Source organism: Salmo trutta, chromosome 30 (assembly GCF_901001165.1).
Source record: "Salmo trutta chromosome 30, fSalTru1.1, whole genome shotgun sequence".
NCBI lineage: Eukaryota > Metazoa > Chordata > Actinopteri > Salmoniformes > Salmonidae > Salmo > Salmo trutta.
The window spans coordinates 11,047,099-11,074,411 of NC_042986.1; the positions used below are offsets into that span (position 1 = coordinate 11,047,099).

The following is a 27,313-nucleotide window of genomic DNA, read 5'->3' on the forward strand; positions in this document are numbered from 1 at the left end:
TGTACATTATACCTTGAAGCTATTTTATCGCCCCCAGAAAAACCTGCTCCTTTTATTCTCTGTTCTGGATGTCCAAGACGACCAATTCTCATAGCTTTTAAGCCGTAACCTTATCCTACTCCTCCTCTGTTCCTCTAGCAATGTAGAGGTGAATCCAGGCCCTGCAGTGCCTAGCTCCACTCCTATTCCCAGGTGCTCTCTTTTGATGACTTCTGTAACTGTAATAGCCTTGGTTTCATGCATGTTAACATTAGAAGCCTCCTCCCTAAGTTTGTTTTATTCACTGCTTTAGCACACTCTGCCAACTTAGATGCCCTAGCCGTGTCTGAATCCTGGCTTAGGAAGACCACCAAAAACTCTGAAATCTCCATCCCTAACTACAACATTTTCAGACAAGATAGAATGGCCAAAGGGGGCGGTGTTGCAATCTACTGCAGAGATAGCCTGCAGAGTTCTGTCCTACTATCCAGGTCTGTACCCAAACAATTTGAACTTCTACTTCCACCTCTCTAAAAACAAGTCTCTCACCGTTACCGCCTGCTATAGACCACCCTCTGCCCCCAGCTGTGCTCTGGACACCATATGTGAACTGATTGCCCCCCCATCTATCTTCAGAGCTCGTGCTGCTAGGTGACCTAAACTGGGACATGCTTAACACCCCAGCCATCCTACAATCTAAGCTTGATGCCCTCAATCTCACACAAATTATCAATGAACCTACCAGGTACCACACCAAAGCCGTAAACATGGGCACCCTCATAGATATCATCCTAATCAACTTGCCCTCTAAATACACCTTTGCTGTTTTCAACCAAGATCTCAGCGATCACTGCCTCCGTAATGGGTCAGCTGTCAAACGACCTCCACTCATCACTGTCAAACACTTCAGCGAGCAGGCCTTTCTAAGCGACCTGGCCCGGGTATCCTGGAAGGATATTGACCTCATCCCTTCGGTAGAGGATGCCTGGTTATTTTTTTAAATGCCTTTCTCACCATCTTAAATAAGCATGTCCCATTCAAGAAATTTAGAACCAGGAACAGATATAGCCCTTGGTTCTCTCCAGACCTGACTGCCCTTAACCAACTCAAAAACATCCTGTGGCGTTCTGCATTAGCATCGAACAGCCCCCGTGATATGTAACTTTTCAGGGAAGTTAGAAACCAATATACACAGACAGTTAGAGAAGCCAAGGCTAGCTTTTTCAAGCAGAAATTTGCTTCCTGCAACACAAACTCAAAAAAGGTCTGTGACACTGTGAAGTCCATGGAGAATAAGAACACCTCCTCCCAGCTGCCCACTGCACTGAGTTTAGGAAACTCTGTCACCACCGATAAATCCACTATAATTGAGAATTTCAATAAGCATTTTTCTACGGCTGGTCATGCTTTCCACCTGGCCACCCCTACTCCGGTCAACAGCACTGCACCCCCCACAGCAACTTGCCCAAGCCTTCCCCATTTCTCCTTCTCCCAAATCCAGTCAGCTGATGTTCTGAAAGAGCTGCAAAATCTGGACCCATACAAATCGGCCCGGGCTAGACAATCTGGAACCTTTCTTTCTAAAATGATCTGCCGAAATTGTTGCAACCCCTATTACTAGCCTGTTTCAACCTCTCTTTCGTGTCGTCTGAGATTCCCAAAGATTGGAAAGCAGCTGCGGTCATCCCCCTCTTCAAAGGGGGGACAGTCTTGACCCAAACTGCTACGGACCTATATCTATCCTACCCTGCCTTTCTAAAGTCTTCGAAAGCCAAGTCAACAAACAGATTACCGACCATTTCGAATCCCACCGCACCTTCTCCGCTATGCAATCTGGTTTCAGAGCTGGTCATTGGTGCACCCCAGCCACGCTCAAGGTCCTAAACGATATCTTAACCGCCATCGATAAGAAACAATACTGTGCTGCCGTATTCATTGTCCTGGTCAAGGCTTTCGACTCTGTCAATCACCACATCCTCATCGGCAGACTCAATAGCCTTGTTTTCTCAAATGATTGCCTCGCCTGGTTCACCAACTACTTCTCTGATAGAGTTCAGTGTGTCAAATCAGAGGGCCTGTTGTCCGGGCCTTTGGCAGTCTCTATGGGGGTGCCACAGGGTTCAATTCTTGGGCCGACTCTTTTCTCTGTATACATGAATGATGTCGCTCTTGCTGCTGGTGAGTCTCTGATCCACCTCTACGCAGACGACACCATTCTGTATACTTCTGGCCCTTCTTTGGACACTGTGTTAACTACCCTCCAGACGAGCTTCAATGCCATACAACTCTCCTTCCGTGGCCTCCAACTGCTCTGAAATACAAGTAAAACTAAATGCATGCTCTTCAACCGATCGCTGCCTGCACCTGCCCGCCGTTCTGACTTAGAATATGTGGACAACTACAAATACCTAGGTGTCTGGTTAGACTGTAAACTCTCCTTCCAGACTCACATCAAACATCTCCAATCCAAAGTTAAATCTAGAATTGGCTTCTTATTTCGCAACAAAGCATCTTTCACTCATGCTGCCAAACATACCCTCGTAAAACTGACCATCCTACCGATCCTCGACTTCGGCGAGTCATTTACAAAATAGCCTCCAATACCCTACTCAATAAATTGGATGCAGTCTATCACAGTGCCATCCATTCTGTCACCAAAGCCCCATATACTACCCACCACTGCAACCTGTACACTCTCGTTGGCTGGCCCTCGCTTCATACTCGTCGCCAAACCCACTGGCTCCAGGTCATCTACAAGACCCTGCTAGGTAAAGTTCCCCCTTATCTCAGCTCGCTGGTCACCACAGCAGCACCCACCTGTAGCACGCGCTCCAGCAGGTATATCTCTCTGGTCACCCCCAAAGCCAATTCCTCCTTCGGCCGCCTCTCCTTCCAGTTCTCTGCTGCCAATGACTGGAACGAACTCCAAAAATCTCTAAAACTGGAAACACTTATCTCCCTCACTAGCTTTAAGCACCAGTTGTCAGAGCAGCTCACAGATTACTGCACCTATACATAGCCCATCTATAATTTAGCCCAAACAACTACCCCTTCCCCTACTGTATTTATTTATTTATTTTGCTCCTTTGCACCCCATTATTTATATTTCTACTTTGCACTTTCTTCCACTGCAAATCTACCATTCCAGTGTTTTACTTGTTATATTGTATTTACTTCGTCACCATGACCTTTTTTGCCTTTACCTCCCTTATCTCACCTCATTTGCTCACTTTGTATATAGACATATTTTTCTACTATATTATTGACTGTATGCTTGTTTTACTCCATATGTAACTCTGTGTTGTTGTATGTGTCAAACTGCTTGCTTTATCTTGGCCAGGTCGCAATTGTAAATGAGAACTTGTTCTCAACTTGCCTACCTGGTTAAATAAAGGTTAAATAAAATAAATAAAATACATTTTAGAGTGGCCTTTTATTGTCCCCAGCACAAGGTGCACCTGTGTAATGATCATGTGGTTTATTCAGCTTCTTGATATGCCACATCTGACAGGTGGTTAGATTATCTTGGCAAAGGAGAAATGCTCACTAACAGGGATATAAACACATTTTTTTGTGTGCGTATGGAACATTTCTGGGATCTTTTATTTCACCTCATGAAACATGGGACCAACACTTTACATGTTGTGTTTATATTTTTGTTCAGTATATGTGACAAAGCTGACAAACTGCATATACTGTAAGATATCTCTTCGAAAGTGTTGTGACCGCTGTTGATGGGTTTTGTGTATCCATATTGTGGATTGGCAACGTTTAAGAGGCAACTTAATCAACAGAGAATATTTTGATTGTATTGTTTTGATTATAGTTTTGCTGATATTACCTTTTGACTAACATATCCACCAGCCTCATCAAAATAGCCTAATATGCTGTATCACAAGTAATACAAATTAGATGATGGTTACTGATTTAAAAATACTGTTGTTTAATTATCAGTTAATTGATGTAATAGCATTTGTGCCCTATTAGTGTGAACGAACAGGTGAATAATGAAATAGATAATTGCTGTTTATGAGACTGTCAAGGGCAATATAACGAAGTGACAGGTTGCCAGTAATCACTCTGTATTTTAGATAATGATCTAGTTATACTAAGTAAATCTATTTTCTGACATATTACTGTTTCTTTGCTGTGATTAACAATATAATTTGTTAATAATTAGCCATATTTAGGTTTTATTTAGCATATAGCGTTTACATTTGTCTGTCAACACAGATAAAATACTTTGTTACAGACACTCTGTGACCACTTAAATGGAGAAATTATATATTTCAGAAGAAAAAAAATGAAATTGAAGTAAACCCCTCTCATCTTGCAAGGCTCAGGCTTTTAATTTATTAATAGAACACTTGTGGGATATTAGAATATCTATGTCTGTGTAATTTGCTGCAACACAATCTGGTAGATCCACGCATGACAAAATATTATCCAAGAAAGAAAGCTTACATTTTTTCATTGCAGTTTGGAGACACTCATCACTTTGGAATAGGCCATTTGCAAAAACACTTAGTAAAACCCCAGGAGAAATCAATTGCATTTTGTCAGTCATTGGTCAAACGATTGTTGTAAACATCTCAACATGAGGCAGGGAAACCTTTGACACAGCACTAAGTCAATGGCCCGCCGTGAATCACAAGGAGCTGTTTGACCACCAGCAGTTTGTTAGTACAGGCATTATGTCCGTCCATATCGTTGATCCTCTCAAGTAGCTCTGGCCTGCATTGTGCAGCATTGTGGATTTTCCAGTTTTTCAAAAATATCTTGCATGTTTTACATTGGAACTATTTCAAATGCCCTGTAATGTTTGCAAGGCAAATCATTTCCTTCTCCCAATGGCGATTTCTTACTATTATTAGCAGACTTGTACAGAGTAATGAGAAATGGTCATTCAATTGAATCTCTTCTCTCTCCCTCTCTGTTAGTATATGAGCCTGATGAAGATGGCATCATGCAAGAGACCATCCCTGAGGATGACGGAGAGAATGACACTCCAACTGAAGAGGAGGGTTCTGAGAAGACGAGTCCCAAGGCCTCAGAGGACAAAGAGATGGACAACAAAAGCAGTAACAGCTACAGCTACCAGAATTCCCCCGTCAGTGTCCTTTCCAATCAAGAGGCCGAGTTGGAGTCGCGCCTTAGCGACACCAGCGATAGACTCTCGCTCTCAGACTTCAAAATGGCCTCACCACCTGAAAGTCAGAAAGTCGAGGAGAGCAGCGGTTCAAAACACAAGGATGACATGCACAGCAGTCTGGAGAGAATGAGGGCTGCGTATGCTAACTTTCTCTCAGATTCCTACTGGACAGGGATTGGGATGGACTTGAAAATTGGCAAAACACCTAGCAAAGCCAACTGTGACAGCACCAATGGGAGCACCAAGAGTGAATTTGACTGGCACCAGGATGCACTCTCCAAAACCTTCCAGCAAACGCAATCCCCAAGGCCTGTGTCCAAACCCAACCTCTTCAGCTCGGTCCACCTCTACAGACAGAGCAGCAAAGCAGGTGGGACGGTGTTCACAGGAGCAAGTCGGTTCAAGTGTAAGGACTGCAGTGCTGCCTACGACTCTATTGTGGATTTAACAGTGCACATGAACAAGAGCGGACATTACCAGGACAACAACCACGGCAAACCGAGCAATGCCTCCACGTCCTCCAAATCAAGAAAAAGAAATTTGCAAGACATGGAAGGGAAAGACGATGCACAGAAAGTTCTGAAATGTATGTTCTGTGGCCATTCTTTTGAATCCCTCCAGGACTTGAGTGTCCATATGATAAAAACAAAGCATTACCAAAAAGTGCCTTTGAAAGAACCAATCCCAGTACTCTCACCCAAATTACTGCCACCAGCAAAGAAACGGGCCTACGAAGCCAATAGACCTTGTTCTCCTGATTCTACCACAGGGTTAGCTGGTTACAGCGAGGCCCAACGGTCCGCGGCTATTTCAAATGCTAACAGTAATCGTTATGGTTATCAGAATGGGGCTAGCTACACTTGGCAGTTTGAGACATGCAAGTCTCAGATTCTGAAATGCATGGAGTGTGGGAGCTCACATGATACCCTGCAACAGCTCACCACTCATATGATGGTCACTGGACATTTCATAAAAGTTACAAACTCAGCCTCTAAGAAGGGGAAACAGTTAGCTCTGGATCCCTTGGCTATAGAGAAGATGCAGGTATTAGCTGAGCCTCTTGCTAATGAAACTGAAGGTGATAAAGTGTCTCCAATAACTGCTTCCCCAGGGGACAGTGAGAAAGATAGCCAGAGGGAAGGCACATTGGACAAAATTGAAGAAAGTCAAGTGAAGGATGACAAGGCTGAGAGTAAGGATCAAAAGGCAGGGGAAGGGGCATTTAAATATCCATATCTCCGCGAGGAGGATCTGGAGCAGCAGGGATCATCAGGTGGAGGAGGGGATATCCTCAAGTCTTTAGCCAACACAGTGGCCTCTGCAATCAACAAGGCTCAGACTGGGACCCCCAGTTGGAGTGCCTACCCCAGTATCCATGCTGCCTATCAACTCTCTGGGATCATCAAGAGCAGCAATCCCCTCTCAGCGTCTCCCCCTATTCAGCTAAAGCAGACATTCAACCACAAGCTCAGATCGATTGCCCCAAAGGGGAAGTTTCTTCAGGGTGCTGGGGGAGTTGAAACTCAGAAGGGACAGCAACAGCATCAAAATGCGGACATCAAAAAAGAAAAGGTTGACATTAGCGATGGTAAAGAAAGTCAGAATATTACGTTTGATCTGGTGGAGAATGATGACAGCGATTGTCAGGACAATTTCTCTACCTCTTCAAAGCTCAAAGCAGACTGTCTGAATGAAGGGAGTGATGCGATCAAAGGGAAGTTGAGCCCAGATTTCTCAGACAGAGGCAAGACACCAAGCCCTCCTGCCAGCAATGGACGAAGCGCTACTTCAGAGCTTGTCAATGACACCCCAGAAATACTGGGCATAAACCCTCTAAGTGCACTGCAGTCAGTTCTGAACAATCATTTGGGTAAAGCAAATAAGCCCACCAATTCAAGATCTGAAAACAGTCAACTATCTGCTTGCTCTCAATCTATTTTCGCTGAACTCAACCGGAGTATGGAGAAACCAGCAGTGGTGCATACTACCCCTGCTAGGAACAGAGTTAGCAATGCCTTTCTGTTTACTAGCAATGATCAGCCAATAGACCTGACAAAATATAAACCTAACAAGCCAAGTTCCTCACATCTACGGCCATCTGCCCCAATGCCACAGAAACACGCTCTGTCTGACATTGCTGACATGGTCAAGGTTCTTCCTAAAGCCACCACACCAAAATCATCCATGCCATCGAGGATACCCACCATTAAACTGGAAACAGACGTGAGACGCTTTGAGGATGTGTCGGCTGAGGTATACTCGGTTCACAAGCGTAAGGGAAGGCAGTCGAACTGGAACCCTCGGCATCTACTCATCCTCCAAGCCCAGTTCGCCTCCAGCCTCTTTCTGACTTCTGAGGGCAAGTACTTACTCTCAGATCTTGGTCCTCAGGAACGAATGCACATTTCCAAGTTTACTGGACTGTCCATGACAACCATCAGCCATTGGTTGGCCAATGTGAAATACCAACTTAGGAAAACAGGGGGAACCAAGTTTCTGAAGAGCATGGACACTGGCCATCCGATCTTCTACTGCAATGACTGTGCTTCCCAGTTCAGGACACCACCAGCCTTCATCTCCCACCTGGAATCACACCTAGGGTTCCAAATCAAAGATATGTGCAAACTGCCTATCGAACATCAGACGAAGGTAGAGAAGCCAGAACTGTCTAAGGCTCTCAGTTTCCGGGCAACAGAGACGCTAGTCACTGAGGAGGACGTTGACGCTAAGTTCAAATGTAAGCTGTGCTGTAGGACATTTGCTAGTAACCATGCGGTTAAACTCCACTTGAGTAAAACTCACAGCAAATCCCCTGAGAACCATTCACAATATGTGGAAATGGACAAAGAGTAGGAGTTGTTCATCTTTGCTAAATGTTTTGTTATTGATTTTTAAAACACGGGTCAGATATTTCAACCATATTTCCAGTAGCATTGTGTAGTATGCATAATGATTGAAAACATTTAATTGAAGATGACATGGACACACTGGCTAGACTAAACCCTAAAATGTTAAATAATACACCAACTTATACCTTTGCACCCTGCTCAAATGCATCACCAGTAATGAAATGTATTAATGCTTGAAACATAATTGCTGATGTTTGCATGCAATAGCTATGGCTATGACTACTATTTATTTGTATGATATGTCAAGTTTCAGTTGTATTATTTCAAAGACAAAGTAATGGGTAAATTGTAATTTTTAACTCCAATGATACCTGCATAAATATGCCGTTTTTTAAACAGGTAGCCAGACACATGTTAACACATTTACTGAACTGTACAGTATATTGCTATGTAAAAATGTTTTGTGTTGCAATGATAGAACAGAAAAGCACTTTAATAAATGTTAAATAACCAGTTTAGACTCAGATTCTGTACATGAACCCAACACATTTAGACAGGTTGGAAACAAGGATGTCTCACATGTAAAAGCCACCAAAAAAATTAAGACAAAAAAATGATTAGTGTTTCATGTTAAAAGGATGACAGTGAGACAAATGATACCTGCACCTTTTTTTTTACCAATTGAAATAAAGACTTAACATTTGCTACCAGCCTGTGTTCATTTTAAGTTTGCACGAGTCTCCTGTATGTCTCCTGAAATAGATTAACAATATATGCATAGACCAATGTGTGGTTGGGAGTGACCGTGTTCTTCATAGCAATTAAACATTTCCTTTTGCTCTCTTATTTCACAGCTATACAAATAATTGCCTGCTAAATTCATAGACATTTTACACAATGAATCCATTTTTTTTCACGCAATCAAGTCCATCAATTACCACCACCTTTCACCACCCATCAAATAGGTTTTATAACCAGGCGACTGACATTTGATGGCAAATGGAGAAAGAGCACATGGGCGCTATGGTGATTTGAATACTGTGACACCAACTTGCCCTCTATTGTTGGAAATGAGCAGGCAATCTCAATTGTTCATCAGATGACTCCTAATGCAGTTAAATATATTCAGATATAATTTCTCCTTGCATGTATAATTACTCTCATAGACCACACACCTCAGTGAACAGATTAAAGCTATAAATGATTTAATGCCTCGCCCCACCAATGGATCCCTTGATTCGTCTGTCGAGCCATTATGTTGTAGAGTAGCAACTTATTTTAAATTGAGGCTAAGGTATGGGTGGAACATAGTGAAACACTGATTGCAATAGTCAGATCTTTTGTGTTTATTAATGGAAATCAAACGTGAGATTGAATTGGCTTATTAAAAAGGAGATATGCCTCAGTACTGCTGCAGCTGTAATCATTCAGAATTACACAATTTAGCTTGAGTTGTTTTATCCTTTTTGAAATGTCTATAGAAATTCACTGCAATATTGCATGTGGGGAAACAATATTATTCGAAGCATATAGAAATGTTTTGCTCTATCAGCAAGTGATCCACATTAGGCTTAGCAAAAATAAAATGCTGTCATCAATGCAATCAGCAGGATTGTTTCTTACCTGAATTTGGTTTAATAAGTCAGTGTCACATTGGCTGTGTATTGCTACTGTACAGAGAAGATATAGTCTATAAGTAAAAGATAAGTACATGTGACCATGAGCTAAAAAAATATTCCACAAGGTTCAAATGCCATTTCATCACACCAAAAAAAAGCAGACTCATATCAAGTAAGCAAGTCAGTGGAGTTGCCAAACAATCCATGTTTTTTTTCATTTGAGATGTTTTCATTTTAATTACAGTTGATATAATATGGGACACCCTAATTATACACTTCCTTACACCTTACAGGCGAATATATTGATAAAAGTCACCTTATCCTAGAGAGATTTACATGGTTATCAAAAGGTCACGCCAGGGTAAAATCCCCTATGGGAAAAATGAATGGTGGAAAAACGATTGGAACCATTTCCCTGATTGATCACAAGGTTTTATGGGTATTATGACACCTCCACTGTGGGGCTCTATACATGGTTAGCAGAGACAGTGGTTTACACAGTACTGTACATCCAGCGGTTGTGGTGTTCTATCGATGTTAGATTGTATTATGTGTCATCACGTTCCCTCTCATCCAGGAAACTTGAATGAAGGAAAAGTACATTAAATACATTTTAGCAAAATATTAGTATGTGTAATTCTCTGTCTTAGTCATATCGTGTTAAAGAAATGATTCTTACCCAATGTTTTTCAGACAATCAAAAGTAACAGCCTGCCTATACCATTATGCGGTACGTCTAGCTGTAAAATTGTTTTTGAAACATTTAAACCATCTTAAGGTCTATAAATGTCATGATTCTGATTATTCATAGTCTGATGGATACGAAACATCAGAACAGCTTACACTCTTCACACAGGCCAGGGCTTGGGGATTCTTTTTAAAAACCGTACTAATAGCTTAGTAGAAAAATCAAATTATGCACATAAGTATGCTTGCATTGCAGAGGCGGCTGTGAAAACCAAACTTAGCAAAATTGATGCCAGCTCGCATTTGCAAATCCTTTGTCAATCTGTCATTAAACATGTTATCAAATAATGATAAGTGTACGCTCCTTGCTTACATTGGCATGCTTCCTTCTGATGTTGATGTGCTGTAATGGGACAAATGTGCACTGGAATTTGCCTGCTTGGATACACACAAAACATTTACTATCTGCCTGACTTTGTTTCCTTCTGTGGCTTAGACAAGGATGTGTTTTCTGCATTATCTGTGATTCACAGAGGAAAAGAGGGGTGAAAAGCTCATTACACAACATCATAATATGTTAATCTAATTTGTTTAATGAATTACTATTTTAAAAAATTACCTGTTAGTCTAACAGTGCTAGCGAAAAGGGACAGAAACCGAGCCCTTGAGTTTAATTTCTTCTTCCCTGAAATCCTTATGATTTGTGATGTCCTTTTTAAGACATCCTGGATCTCACCATCACACCTCCCCACTGGGCACAGATGTCAATGCAATGTCTATTCCACGTTGGTTCAACGTAATTTCATTGAAATGACATGGAAACAATGTTGATTCCACCAGTGTGTGCCAAGTGAGTCATTACTTCCAGGCCTCAATTGTCAGTTCTCTTGTACATGCCTTATTACATGAGCTATGACTGGATTGAAGATGTGGTCTAAATGAATAGCAATCTCCATTCCACCACCTTTGGGTAGGCCTATCTGTCATGTCTTTTCTGTTAGATTGTTGTGTTGTTACAAATTTGCTAATCACGTGAAACACTTGATTAATATACTGCAAAACATTTGATCAATCAATTAAGCCGCATGATACTGCATATTCATCGTGCATCATGAATATCAACTCCTGGTCATTTATCGATTATAGCACATGCATGTGTAACCCTCTCACCAGGCTCGAATATGACTCTCACAATATTAACTTATGCAGAGTATCTCAGCAGCATAGGATGTTAGGTGAGAAGGACATCTCCAATAAGAATTCCTATTGTAAACTATCTAGGGTTATGACAATAGGGTATTAACTTCAGAATAAATGATTATAGGTTTTTGTTATTGAATCAGGATAGACCATCCCATGCATTAAATTAAATTGAGACAATCAATGACTCCACCAACTCAATATACATAACGTTCCATATGTGTATTAGAACATTGTCAAACACAAATAAATTTTCAGACACAACAAAAGAAATAGAAAATAATAAACCCCAATGAGTCCAAATTATTTCAAGTTCGCTTAAATAAACCGTTGGCGCGCGTTGGAGCTCAAAAAATGATGACACCCAAAAATATCTTGAAGCACCTCACGTGGTGGTTACTCACTGCTTGGTAGATATTCCCTGAGCGAAGTGTGGCAATTCCATGTAGGTTTCCTCACAAAGTCCAAGGCAAGCACAGCTACCCATGCAGACCGTACTCCTTAGCCGTAACCGATATCCCATGGGAACACGAACTCGTTAAGCTTCCCAAGCAATTATCTCCCAGTGTCACACGATGCTAGGCTAACCTCAATGCTGACAAATACCTCCACGACGAGACGGTAGCTTCAGTCTTTACTGAGTTTTAACAAAATTATAACAACTCTTTTATAAAATAAAACATGTATTTCCCTTCATATCCTAGTAGGTATGGGTTTTGTTCTAGTTCTGTCGTCTTCTTTTATCATTAATTTACCAACCGTCCTAAGGTAAAAACGTCCATCCTTTTCCATCAACGTCTTTTTCCTCTCTTTTTTTTTTACCCAGGCCTCTCGTTAACCAGGTCAAATCCCATTGGCCACAACTTAACGAGCAACCTTATTGGTCAAAACTTACAATTCAAAGTAAAACAAACTATTCACTTATACATTAAATAAATATTTCTTCAAAAGCATAATGCATTAACAACATTACAGGTTAGGAGTAATTCAATTATCTTTTAAATATATAACCAATTAATTATAACAAATAAACTCAATACCTGGTTCAAACAAGGGTATTACACTCTCCCCCCACCAAAATTAGGCATGTCCTCATGACTTGTAAACACACAGTTGAAAAGTAATAAGTAACCGTGTCAACTCTTAACTGTCTACAACCTACAACTGAGACAAATCTTGTTAGATAATTGAAAAGGAGATACATTTGTATTTCCCTTATCCAATCCACTTGTATAGTGTGGAACAATATCTGACAACTGGGGCTAGACTTGAAACTCCAGGTTTATCATAGGTAAGTAGTACAGGAGCTTTCTTTATTCTCTGAGATCTTCGTATCCCTGGTCCTATTTCCTCTGAAATTTCCACTTCTCCTTGAACTTCTTGTTCCTCTTCTTGAATCTCCTCCATTGAATTAGATGTCTCATTATCATCTGCTTCAACTCCAGTTGCGACCTTAGCTTCTTGACTGGACTCTATTGCTTCTCCAACTTGTTCTGTTCTTTCAGATTCCCCTGTCATTTGATTCCAGACTATGTCTAGGTCCAAGCTAAACGGTTCCGACATCTCTTCCACTTCTCGGCTCATACAATTTGTATTAGGCACGTCATACCATACTCCGATGTCCTCATCTTCTGAGTCAAAATCCTTCTCATCTTTTGGATTCTTAACCTCTTCAACTTTCTCATTATTCTGAGGAGTACATTTCCCAGGCAACTTTTCATTTCCCTTTCTCGTCCTCCTTCTTTGCAGGGTCCTTCTACTAGGAGTTAGTTCTATGTTAACCACAGGTTCTAGGCGCACTTTCTGCCCCAGTGGTAGCAGGTGATTCCGATGAAGAATCTTATTGGGTCCATCTCCACTTTCAGGCTTCAAACGAAACACAGGTACGTTTGACATCTGACTCTCCACCACATATGGCGTAGAAACCCAGCGATCTGCCAGCTTATGTTTTCCATGCAGTCCTAGATTCCGTATAAGAACTCTGTCTCCAGGCATAAGTTGCGTGTAGCGAATCTTCTTATCATATCGCTGTTTGTTTTCATGGTTTTGCTTTCCAGCAGTGCTCTCAGCAACTTTGTAAGCAGCTTGTAACTGTTTCTTCATATCAGATACATACTTGAGGTATGTTCTCTCTGATGAGCTATCACTCGAGACTCCAAAACAGATATCAACGGGCAATCTAGCTTCACGTCCAAACATCAGAAAATAGGGCGAGTAGCCAGTCGCTTCATTCCGAGTACAGTTATACGAGTGCACTAGATGACCAACATACTGACTCCATTTTTTCTTTTGAGTAGGATCAAGAGTTCCAAGCATGTTCAACAAGGTTCGGTTGAATCTCTCGGGTTGTGGATCTCCTTGAGGGTGATATGGTGTTGTCCTTGACTTCTCCACTCCAAGCATATTCAGTAGCTCACGGATGAGTCGACTTTCAAAATCTCTACCTTGATCGCTATGCATCCTCTTCGGAAGACCATAATGGATGAAGAACCTTTCCCACAATACTTTGGCGACAGTGGATGCTTTCTGATCCTTCGTAGGAAAAGCTTGAGCGTATCTCGTGTAATGATCCGTAATGACCAGGACATTCTCTATGTTACTTGAGTCAGGCTCAATGGACAGGAAATCCATACACACAAGGTCCATAGGTCCCTCACTTTGCATATGACCAAGTGGAGCAACAATCTTTGGAAGTGTTTTCCTCTGTACACAGCGAGCACAGGATTTACAGTAGTCCTCTACTTCCATCTTCATGCGTGGCCAGTAGAACCGGTCTCTGACAAGTCCATAAGTCTTGTCAAATCCTAAATGACCTGAGTCATCATGCAGCGACTTGAGAACAATAGTTCTGAACTTCTCTGGAAGTAGTAACTGAGCACGACGAGTTTCGTTTGGCGGATGCGTGATCCTGTACATAACTCCATCTTCCATCTTTAGCTTCTCCCACTCTCTCAGGAGCAAAGAGATTAATGGATGTTTGGTCTTTGTCACCCTGGTAACATCATGTTTATTAAGAGCAACCCACATCTCTCCCAAACAAGGGTCTTCTTGTTGCGATGCAGAAAGTTCCACAGTGCTCAATCTGGGCATTTGAGACTTCAACATGCTCAGGTTACAGTATGCTTGAGGCAGAGCATGCATAGAGGCTCCCAACTGATCAATCACTCTACTAGATAATCCAGGAGTTACTCTAACAACATTAGACATCTGGCACATGGCTCGGACACCAGATGCAGGAATGTCTCTCCAATCTTGTTCCACTGCAGATTGCTGATGAGAGCGGCGAGATAAAGCATCGGCATCTATGTTCTGCCTGCCGGGCCTGTACTTGAGACTAAAGTCATAGGTAGACAACGCAGCTAGCCAACGATGACCAGTGGCATCCAATTTTGCGGACGTGAGGACATATGTCAATGGGTTGTTGTCTGTTCTAACCTCAAACTTGGCCCCATACAGGTAATCGTGTAGTTTGTCAACCACGGCCCACTTCAACGCAAGAAACTCTAACTTGTGAGCTGGGTAGTTCCGTTCAGAAGCGGTTAGGCTTCGACTCACAAATGCCACGGGACGCGGACCCTCACCTTGATCTTGGTACAGTACTCCTCCTAACCCTTCGCGGCTAGCATCTACATGGAGAACGTATGGTAACTGAGGATCAGCAAAACCCAACACAGGAGCTTTTGTGAGGCTTTCCTTCAGTGTCTCGAATGCTAATTCACACTTCGCATCCCACCTTGATCCAAATGGTTCTGAGGGGTTAAGGTAGGCTTTCTCCTCCTTAGACTTTCTTCCTTTCTTGGCAGAGGGAAGATATCCACATAAGAGCTGATTCAGGGGGTAACTGACTTTAGAATAGTCTTTCACAAATCTTCTGTAATATCCACAGAATCCTAGGAAAGAACGCAGAGCAGTCACAGTTTCAGGCTTTGGCCACGTGGTGACAGCTTCAATCTTTGAGGGGTCTGTAGCCACTCCATTCTGGGATATGATATGTCCAACATAGTTGACAGATGTGCGGCAAAACTGACACTTGTCAAGGGACAGTTTTAGACCTTCACTTTTCAAGCGGTCTAACACCTTCAGTAACCTCTGCTCGTGTTCCTCTAGCGTCCTTCCAAACACGATTAAGTCATCGAGGTACACAAGAACTTCGAGTAGGTTCATGTCTCCAACTGTCTTTTCCATGACACGTTGAAATGTTGCAGGTGCTCCGGACACACCCTGTGGCATCCTCTCAAATTGGTAAAATCCAACTGGACAGATAAATGCAGTCTTCTCTTTATCTGTATCGCCCATCGGAATCTGATAGTATCCACTTCTGAGATCTAACACACTGAACCATTTGCTTCCACTCAAACATGTCAGAGCGTCCTCCACACGTGGGACTGTGTACTGATCTGGAACAGTGCGCTTGTTGAGAGTCCTATAATCAACACACATACGTATGGTGCCATTTTTTTTCCTCACCACCACAATAGGAGACGCATAGGGGCTTCTCGACTCAGATATGATCCCAGAACTTTTCAAGTTATTAAGGTGCTTCCTCACATCTTCAACGTCAGCTGGGGCCAAGCGGCGAGATCTCTCCCTAAACGGTTTGTCTTCAGTAACTCTGATGGTGTGGTGAGTACTCTTTGAACAACCCACATCAAACTCATGTGTTGAGAACACTTCTTTCCGTTCCATCATCTTTCCACATAACCTCTTCTTCCATCCTTCAGGCACTGAAGAATCTCCAAAGTTGAATGAAGAAGACGTCAGTCTCTCAGATGAATCCTGCTTACTTTTCAATGGGACACCCGGAGCAACATCTACAGGAAACAGATGAGCAATAGGCGTACCTCGTTTAAGGGTGATCTCCTTTGTCGAGACATTCCTGACAGTAAGAGTGATTCTTCTAGATGACACAACTGCAACCGTCTGGATTTCAGGCCTCACTAGAAGTTCGTCGGGGAACCGGGGTTCTTCAGGCCTCTCTACCAGAATGGCTTGAGTAGAAGGTATCCCAGGAAACTTTGGAATTCCAGTAACTCTCATCTGCCCACCAGGTGGCAGGGTGACAGGTTTTGTCTGTGCGAACCAGACCGTTCCTCTTTTCTCTTCATCATCAGTTGAGCTTTCTATCAGCCTCTCATATGCCTCTTTGATAGCAGGATGGACTTGTAGTGTGCTAAGGAAACCTTCACCTTCCTTTTCTTTGCAAGCAGTCATAAGTCTCCTCACTACAGATGTATTGGTGCCGACCAGAATAGAAACGTCACCTTTCATGGCCGGATCTGGACATACCAACACAAGTGCTTCCATGGTCTCTGCTACACCCACAACCGATCCTGAGAACTCAAGCTTGAGTGACAAATAGCCATCATATGGATACTGATCAGAGCTAAGGCCCCATATCTCTAAGTTTCCTATAGGAATCAATGGCAAATGCGTCAAGTACTTGTCATAAAAGGATCTGTACAGTAGAGTAATCTGAGAACCACTATCTAGTAAAGCTTTAGCATAGATACCTTCAATCTGTACAGGAACGACAGAACTTGGACCAACTAAACCTGTAGGTAGCATGTCTTTCATGTCTTCATACTTGTGGCACTTGGTGGAACGTATCTTCACCGGGACGTCAGGCCGCTCCTTTACTGGGTCCCTCTGTAGTTTCCCATAGACCGCTTTTTATCAGCTGAATAAGAACAACGACCATGCAGTCTAACTTTACCAAAAGCCTTAACATAAGTCAGTGTTTCCAGCAGAACCTCATCAGACACATCCTCTGTCACATTGCTAAGGACAAATGCACGATTAATAGCTAGTTGTTTCTCTCTACACCAGGTAACAATCTCTTCAGCATCCATGTTGTAAGTTTATACCTATACAGCAATGTTAGATAGAAATTCAAAATTTCAATTAAAACATTCAAATGGTGAGTCAATGTAGAATCTTAGCAGATGTCAGCAGTGAAAACAGTGGACAAAGAAATCTACACCAGAGTCATTTCTGAAAATATCCATCAACAATAACAGAAATCCCGGACGAGCCCCCAATAATGTAACCCTCTCACCAGGCTCGAATATGACTCTCACAATATTAACTTATGCAGAGTATCTCAGCAGCATAGGATGTTAGGTGAGAAGGACATCTCCAATAAGAATTCCTATTGTAAACTATCTAGGGTTATGACAATAGGGTATTAACTTCAGAATAAATGATTATAGGTTTTTGTTATTGAATCAGGATAGACCATCCCATGCATTAAATTAAATTGAGACAATCAATGACTCCACCAACTCAATATACATAACGTTCCATATGTGTATTAGAACATTGTCAAACACAAATAAATTTTCAGACACAACAAAAGAAATAGAAAATAATAAACCCCAATGAGTCCAAATTATTTCAAGTTCGCTTAAATAAACCGTTGGCGCGCGTTGGAGCTCAAAAAATGATGACACCCAAAAATATCTTGAAGCACCTCACGTGGTGGTTACTCACTGCTTGGTAGATATTCCCTGAGCGAAGTGTGGCAATTCCATGTAGGTTTCCTCACAAAGTCCAAGGCAAGCACAGCTACCCATGCAGACCGTACTCCTTAGCCGTAACCGATATCCCATGGGAACACGAACTCGTTAAGCTTCCCAAGCAATTATCTCCCAGTGTCACACGATGCTAGGCTAACCTCAATGCTGACAAATACCTCCACGACGAGACGGTAGCTTCAGTCTTTACTGAGTTTTAACAAAATTATAACAACTCTTTTATAAAATAAAACATGTATTTCCCTTCATATCCTAGTAGGTATGGGTTTTGTTCTAGTTCTGTCGTCTTCTTTTATCATTAATTTACCAACCGTCCTAAGGTAAAAACGTCCATCCTTTTCCATCAACGTCTTTTTCCTCTCTTTTTTTTTACCCAGGCCTCTCGTTAACCAGGTCAAATCCCATTGGCCACAACTTAACGAGCAACCTTATTGGTCAAAACTTACAATTCAAAGTAAAACAAACTATTCACTTATACATTAAATAAATATTTCTTCAAAAGCATAATGCATTAACAACATTACAGGTTAGGAGTAATTCAATTATCTTTTAAATATATAACCAATTAATTATAACAAATAAACTCAATACCTGGTTCAAACAAGGGTATTACACATGCTTTATCAATCATGTAACCTGATACCTGATTCTAACAAGGAAATATAAGGGTTGATAAAGTGAAGGTGAAAACCCAGGAACAGTGTGATAATCCATTTGTTGTCTTCAAAACTTTCTATCACAATAGTTCAAACTTTTTGCTTTCCTAATTTAGACCTACTCATGATTTTCTGTCCCTCTTTTCTGTCTGTCTCTTATGGTTCAACTTGTAATGGTCATCCTTTATTATTAATTTGGTTTCATTTCTGTGTTCAACGCAAAAGACATAGGCCAGTCAATGATGGAGTCATGTTGTTACTTCTCTGTGAGAGGAGAATAACATTTGAAAGGCTTCACCGATGTGTCGGTCAGTCAATTGAAGTCACTTTCAAAGAGTCTCCCTCCATCTTAAAGAACACCTCATGACCAGAAGTATGTGGACACCTGCTCGTCGAACATCTCATTCCAAAATAATGTGCATTAATATGGAGTTGGTCCCCCCTTTGTTGTTATACCAGCCTCCACTCTTCTGGGAAGGCATTCCACTAGATGTTGGAACATTGCTGCGGGGACTTGCTTCCATATGTATGGGCTCTGCGCAGGCCAGACAAGTTCTTCCACACCGATGTCGACAAACCATTTCTGTATGGACCTCGCTTTGTGCACGGGGGCATTGTCATGCTGAAACAGGAAAGGGCCTTCCCCAAACTGTTATTTTCATGAAATAAACACACACAGTGATTGTGACGATTTAAAAATACAATTAAAAAGACTGCATGGGTGGCTTTAATTCAAAAGATTGTTTAAAGTCCACATCTTTCTGCATTCCCCTTCCAGTTTTTTTTTACAGGATGAGTTTGTCACAGAGAACTGTGGACAAATTTTAGCATAGGAATGCATGGGCAACGTTTCATTGCCATCATATACTGGATGAGAGAAATAACAGTTGATTGCCAGCAGTTCATCAGTGCATCCTTCAAATGTGTCACCGAGCGTGCCTCAAGGCAGCGTGCTGGCTCAAATTGAAGCTGACATCTCCCAAATATGAAAGCAACAAATCACACATTTTTATTGGGGCCTAATGTGCAGCCTAGCCCCCTTGCAGACGTCAGCACAATCACGGATGCCTCTCTAATTCATGCCGACTGGCTGCTTGTGCCTCCCAAGCATCTCCGGACTCACAGACCAAACGCTAATGGCTGGGCGCTAGAGATGGGGGTGACACCTATGCTTATCAGACGACTTTAATACGCTTGTAAAAATGTGTGTAGAGTGTGAGGAGATAAAGACACGGATGAGATATAAATAGAGGTTACATCTGCAATAATTTCTGTGTTCATTCGAATCAAATGAGGTTGTTTGATGGAACAAAATGTGGGTACTAAACCAACTCTGAATGTAGCTATATTATCAAAACATTAAACAAAATATAATTTTCAAGGCCTTAATGAAGCCTTTATAAAACCTATATAAGGCCTACATAATAGCATTCAGAAATAATTCATAAGCAAATATCATAATATGTCGCAAATGCTTCATACTGTACTTGATGATATGTCTATGATTAGATTTATAAAAAAACAGAAAGGTGAAATTTAGGCTACCGGATGCTCTTCAACCCCTCTTCTGTCTATTCGGCCTAGTCTGTCTAAGAGCGTATACAGAGATAAATAAAAGGAGGATGGGAGTACGAGTGCAGGCCCAGGGTTGCCTCTCCACCTCTTGCCCTCCTCTCCTGTCATCTGTTGCCCCACAGCAGGCCAGAGGTTGTTGGCGTTTTGCTCACTTGTAATCCGTCTCACTGTCAGACCAGCGGCTCCTGGGTCACCCTTCACTCACAGTGACATGAATCAGGGTTGACGCCAGCAGATTTAAGCCATTTCTCTGAGTCTGTAAACACAGGCAGAGTTCACATAGCAGGCCTAAAGCCAAAGAACAACCTGCCATGCACTCCCCATGCCCTGAAACCACTGACCTCAGGACAGGTACATGACCCACATTATTGCTTTCAATTTACTCACAAAACCAAATTCAAATTCCATCCAATACCATCGCCAGCTGTTATTTGAATGCAATAGAAAGTGTAATTGTAATGCCCTGAATGTTGATATGCATACTAAGCATTATATTCAACATTTACAATACAATAATAGCATGTGAAACAAAATGAAAATGGTTATTGAATGAATATAGGAATTCATAGAAAATCGGTAAAAAGTTGAATAACATTATCTACAACAGAAGAAAAATAAGAAAAAAAACTGCAATAGCAGTCATCTTGTCGTTATGCCTAGGATTCAGACATGGACATGATGTGCTTGTGCTCTCTTAAAAAGCCCAGCCAGTCTGCAGACAGGGAAATCAATACAGCGTTTTGTTATCTATCTCTATTTTACAGCTTAAAAGAGAAGGATTATATGTCATAGAATGAGCCTGAGCAGACTGAGGCGGAGATCTATCATTGTAGAGGGTCAGTGGCCTTTCGTGCGTAAATCATGTGTCACATGGCCGCCAAGTTCATTCTCCGGCCACGGAATACATTTAGGACTCGGGACGTGAGCTTCCATTTCTCTCATTTGATTGAGTGCTTCCTGCAGTTGGTGGTGTTATAAGTAGAGATTCTTGTTTTTTAACATTTCAATAGTTGTTGTGATGTAACAGTCCTTATGAAATCAAACAAGAAGTAGTAGGTGTATGAGCTAAAAAAGTCATTGTTTTTCTATTAAATTTTAATGATCATGCCTCTCTAAGGGGAGTAGCTGTCAGAACCGTTTCCGTTATTAATGTGACAAACGTTTGACAGCAAGGCAAGAAAAGCAAATGACACACCTGTGGCAAACTAAAGAGTTTGAATGTTCCCCATCAGAGTTCTCTGTCCTGCTACCCTTGGACCCTCAGAACCCAAAACATAGATGGAGCTGAAACAGTGAATGATCTGACTTCATTATTTACAGGCCCTTCAGCCTTGTGGAGTTTGAGAACCATTAACCACATGGAACATAATGCTGACCACACCAACCAGTGGAGAAAAAGTACAATAGGCACATAGAATATGGAATTGTCACATAGTTGCATGGTGTAATACATTTTCTCAGAATGGTTCATGAAGTCAGAAATATCATGAAATCCCAACATACTTGGGTGGTATAAGTAGTGCAAACCAATCGTCATACAGATATAGGATCTTCATTTTATCACTCTTTTGTTGCCCGAGAATTGAGGATGAGCGTCGTGATTTACAGAAATTCACTGAAAACCCACACTAACACACCATTAACAGTATTACACGTTTCATGTAGCCTATTTTTGTCTAGTTAATAGCCTAACCTGTCACGTCCTGACCAGAAAAGGGGTCATTTTGTTATTGTAGTTGGTCAGGACGTGGCAGGGGTGTGTTTGTTTTGATCTAATAAAAGAAGATGAGTATTCATATCCCCGCTGCGTTTTGGTCCCATTCTTACGACGAATGTGACAGAACTACTCAAGGACCAAGCAACGGAAGAGGGAGCAGCGAGAGAGGTATCTGGAGTCGTGGACATGGGAGGAAAGTTTGGACGGGGCAGGACCATGGCACCAGGATGGGGAGTACCGACGCCCTAAGGAGGAGCTGGAGGCAGCAAAGGCGGAGCGGCGCCATTACGAGGCGTTATACGCGCCGAGTGGCAAGTGCGAGAAGCAGCCCCCAAAAAATGTTTTGGGGGGGCACACGGGGAGTTGGGCAGAGTCAGGATGGAGACCTGAGCCAACTCCCCATGCTTATTATGGGGAGCGACGGATCAAGAGAGCACCGTGCTATGCGGAAGTGCGCACGGTCTCGCCCATCCGCACACACAGTCCGGTACGGGTGATACCAGTATGCCTGCGCAATACATCTGGCCACCAGTGCATCTCCTGGGCCCAGGCTACCCTGCGCCTGCTCTACGCACGGCAGCCATCTTGCCTCAGCACAGCCCAGTTCGCCCTGTGCCAGCACTCCGCCCGTGCCGGGCTACAGTCACAATCCAGCCAGGACGGGTTGTGCAGGCTGTGCGCTCCAGACTTCCAGTGCGTGTTCAAGACCCGGTGTATCTTGTTCCTGCTCCTCGCACTAGCCCTGAGGTGCGTGTCCCTAGTCTGGCGCCTCCAAAGCCAGCCCCACGCACCAGGCCTTTAGTGCACCTGTCCAGTCCAGTACGTCCAGTACGTCCTGTTCCTGCTCCTCGCACTAGCCCTGTGGTGCGCGTCCCTAGCCTGGTGTCTCCAAAGCCAGCCCCATGCACCAGGCCTTTAGTACGCAGTCCCCGTCTAGAGCTTCCGGCGACAGTGCCCCGTCTAGAGCTTCCGGCGACAGTGCCCCGTCTAGAGCTTCCGGTGACAGTGCCCCGTCTAGAGCTTCCGGCGACAGTGCCCCATCCAGTGCTTCCGGCGACGTCCTACAGTCCGGAACCGACAGAGACGGCCCACAGTCCGGAACCGACAGAGACAGTAGTTTTGGGTTTTTGTTGTGGGGTTTTTGTTTGTCTTATGGTTAAGGTGCATTCGGTGTCTGCACCTTTGGGGGGGGGGGGGGGGGGGTACTGTCACGTCCTGACCAGAAAAGGGGTCATTTTGTTATTGTAGTTGGTCAGGATGTGGCAGGGGTGTGTTTGTTTTGTGTGTTTCGGGTTTTTGGGGTTATCAGTAAGAGACGATAAAGATCAGTAAGAGACGATAAAAGAAAAATGTTGTGGCTATGAGTGACACTGGTCACACCATATCCTAATGTCTTCTTCTTATGTCATCATATGAGGTTAAATGGTATTTGAGTTTTCAATCATGCTCTTCTGGACAAATAACACAGCCCTTGTGAACATGTTCAGCTCTCCCCAGGCAGTACATACAGGTACTGTATATTTCTGATCTCCATTATGGCTACATACTGTAGCCTGACCTGCAGGTAGTCACTCATTCAAGACATCTATATTACATCTGCGGGATGCAGTCCTCCAAAGATAATAATTTCTCTGTTTCACTTTCGGCACAAAGAATCATCTTACGCCATGAAAGAATGTGAACACTGAAATTGTCAGACAGCTCCCACTCTGAGCTCTCATCATCCCTCTCCCAAGCATTTCTATTTAATTTAAGTGTGCTGGCAAGTACTTTCATTTTGTTTTAATGAAATTTCTCAAGTTGACTGATCTGTAAGCTGTTCCGGTCCAAGTTTTTCTTTTCATTCTTTCGACCTCTCGTGTATTCTCTGTATGGCTCTCATGTGTAGGGATTGTCAACCATTACATTGTTTGGAATATTCCACAATTCTTTATTTTAAAGGTACACTTAGCAACAATGCCTCATCATACAGACAACAACAACAACACAATTTAAATCTGACTGCCCCATAACTCCTTAAAAAAGGCTGCCCTATAACATCAGCATAATGTCCCAATAATGTTCCATAATATCACCAGAACATCCCCATTACAATCAACATAACCATTCCATAACGTTCCCATAGCGTCATTCTAACATCCCCATAATCTCTCCATAACATCACCATAATGTTCCCATAACATCACCATAACATCCACATAATGTTCACACAACTTACCCATAATGTTCCCATAACATCAATATAACATCCCCATAATGTTCCCACAACATCCATATAATGTTTCAACAATGTACCCATAACGTCGCCATAACATCACCATAATATTCCCATAACATATCAATAATTTCCCATAACATCACCATAATGTTCCCACAACATCCTCATAATGTTCCCATAACATCAACACAACATTCCCATAATGTTCCCATAACATCTGTATAACATCCCCAAAACGTCCCAACAATGTTCCAATAACATCACCATGACGTCCCTGTGATGTTCCCACAACAACGACATAACATTCCCATAATATCCCCATAAAATTCCCATAATGTTCCCATAATGTCCCCATACCATATCTGCATAATGTTCCCATAATGCTCCCTGAACATCCCCATAACATTGCCATAACATCGCCATAACAAACAAGTTTCCAAAGCTTCTCAGAAACAAATATTGAAAGGAAGAAACAAAGCATGACAACCCAACTTCCTTGGCATTATCATGAGCTCATACTAACAAACATGATACCACTAAATGTACGCAATAACCACTCACAAATTAACAGTGGTGAAAAAAGTACCGTATTGTCATACTTGAGTAAAACTATAGATACCTTAATAGAAAGTTACTCAGGTAAAAGTGAAATTCATAAAGTAAAATACAACTTGAGTAAAAGTCTAAAAGTATTTGGTTCTAAATATACTTAAGTATCAAAAGTAAAAGTATAAATGATTTTAAATTCCTTATATTAAGCAAAGCAGATGGCACTATTTTCTTGTTTTTTTAATTTACGGATAGTCAGGGGTACACTCCAACACTCAGACATTATTTACAAACAATGCATTTATACACTGCTCAAAAAAATAAAGGGCACATTTAAACAACACAATGTAACTCCAAGTCAATCACACTTCTGTGAAATCAAACTGTCCACTTAGGAAGCAACACTGATTGACAATAAATTTCACATGTTGTTGTGCAAATGGAATAGACAACAGGTGGAAATTATAGGCAATTAGCAAGACACGCCCAATAAAGGAGTGGTTCTGCAGGTGGGGACCACAGACCACTTCTCAGTTCCTATGCTTCCTGGCTGATGTTTTGGTCACTTTTGAATTCTGGCGGTGCTTTCACTCTAGTGGTAGCATGAGACGGAGTCTACAACCCACACAAGTGGCTCAGGTAGTGCAGCTCATCCAGGATGGCACATCAGTGTGAGCTGTGGCAAGAAGGTTTGCTGTGTCTGTCAGCGTAGTGTCCAGAGCATGGAGGCGCTACCAGGAGACAGGCCAGTACATCAGGAGATGTGGAGGAGGCCGTAGGAGGGCAACAACCCAGCAGCAGGACCGCTACCTCCGCCTTTGTGCAAGGAGGAGCAGGAGAAGCACTGCCAGAGCCCTGCAAAATGACCTCCAGCAGGCCACAAATGTGCATGTGTCTGCTCAAACGGTCCGAAACAGACTCCATGAGGGTGGTATGAGGGCCCGACGTCCACAGGTGGGGGTTGTGCTTACAGCCCAACACCGTGCAGGACGTTTGGCATTTGCCAGAGAACACCAAGATTGGCACATTCGCCACTGGCGCCCTGTGCTCTTCACAGATGAAAGCAGGCTCACACTGAGCACATGTGACAGACGTGACAGAGTCTGGAGACGCCGGGGAGAACGTTCTGCTGCATGCAACATCCTCCAGCATGACCGGTTTGGCGGTGGGTCAGTCATGGTGTGGGGTGGCATTTTTTGGGGGGGCCGCACAGCCCTCCATGTGCTCGCCAGAGGTAGCCTGACTGCCATTAGGTACCGAGATGAGATCCTCAGACCCCTTGTGAGACCATATGCTGGTGCGGTTGGCCCTGGGTTCCTCCTAATGCAAGACAATGCTAGACCTCATGTGGCTGGAGTGTGTCAGCAGTTCCTGCAAGAGGAAGGCATTGATGCTATGGACTGGCCCACCCGTTCCCCAGACCTGAATCCAATTGAGCACATCTGGGACATCATGTCTCGCTCCATCCACCAATGCCACGTTGCACCACAGACTGTCCAGGAGTTGGCGGATGCTTTAGTGTAGGTCTGGGAGGAGATCCCTCAGGAGACCATCCGCCACCTCCTCAGGAGCATGCCCAGGCGTTGTAGGGAGGTCATACAGGCACGTGGAGGCCACACACACTACTGATCCTCATTTTGACTTGTTTTAAGGACATTACATCAAAGTTGGATCAGCCTGTAGTGTGGTTTTCCACTTTAATTTTGAGTGTGACTCCAAATCCAGACCTCCATGGGTTGATAAATTGGATATCCATTGATTATTTTTGTGTGATTTTGTTGTCAGCACATTCAACTATGTAAAGAAAAAAGTATTTAATAAGATTATTTCTTTCATTCAGATCTAGGATGTGTTGTTTAAGTATTGCCTTTATTTTTTTGAGCAGTGTATTTAGTGAGTCTGCCAGATCAGAGGCAGTAGGGGTGACCACGTGTTCTCTTGATAAGTGTGTGAATTGAACTTTTTTTCCTGACCTGCTATGCATTCATCATGTAAAGTACTTCTGGATGTCAGGGAAAATGTATGGAGTAAAAAGTACATTATTTTCTTTAGGAATGTAGTGAAGTAAAAGTTAAAGTTGTCAAAAATGTAAATAGTAAAGTAAAGTACAAATACCCCAAAAAATGACTTAAGTAGTACTTTCAAGTATTTCTACTGAAGTACTTTACACCACTGGAATCAGTTAAATTGACTCAAAATACTCATGAAACACCTCAACATCAACGAGATGTTACATCCAGTGTCATGGCATTATGTTCAGGAATGTTTCAACAAAGAATCAAACCAATAGACAATATCTGTAAGGAAACAGAGACAGCTTTTTACAGGCTGCCACATCAAAATGCAGAAAAAAGCCAGAGCATTTGAAAGCCTAAAGGCTTAAACTAATACAAAAAGTCTAATCAGACTAGCAATCCCCGATGTTAATGAAGGTGTCACACACTGCACAAAGAAAGTTGTGCCTGGCAATCTTCCATTTTTCGGCTGCCTACACCAGTGACATTTCATCTCACATTCAAAGAGCGCCTAGGCCCTTAATGAAATGCATAATTAACATATTCTAATTGTGCTGAGCACAG

At 42.5% G+C, this 27,313-nt stretch overlaps 1 protein-coding gene across 1 annotated transcript in view; it reads left to right on the top strand.

Moving 5' to 3' along the window:
• Positions 1-8,690, top strand: part of tshz2 (teashirt zinc finger homeobox 2) — a 51,029-nt gene extending 42,339 nt beyond the window's left edge. The window contains exon 2 of the mRNA XM_029722701.1: positions 4,920-8,690. Within this exon, the coding sequence (XP_029578561.1) occupies positions 4,920-7,984 (3,065 nt within the window). The 3' untranslated portion in view covers positions 7,985-8,690. The remainder of the gene's footprint in view (positions 1-4,919) is intronic.
• Positions 8,691-27,313: the final 18,623 nt, after the last annotated feature.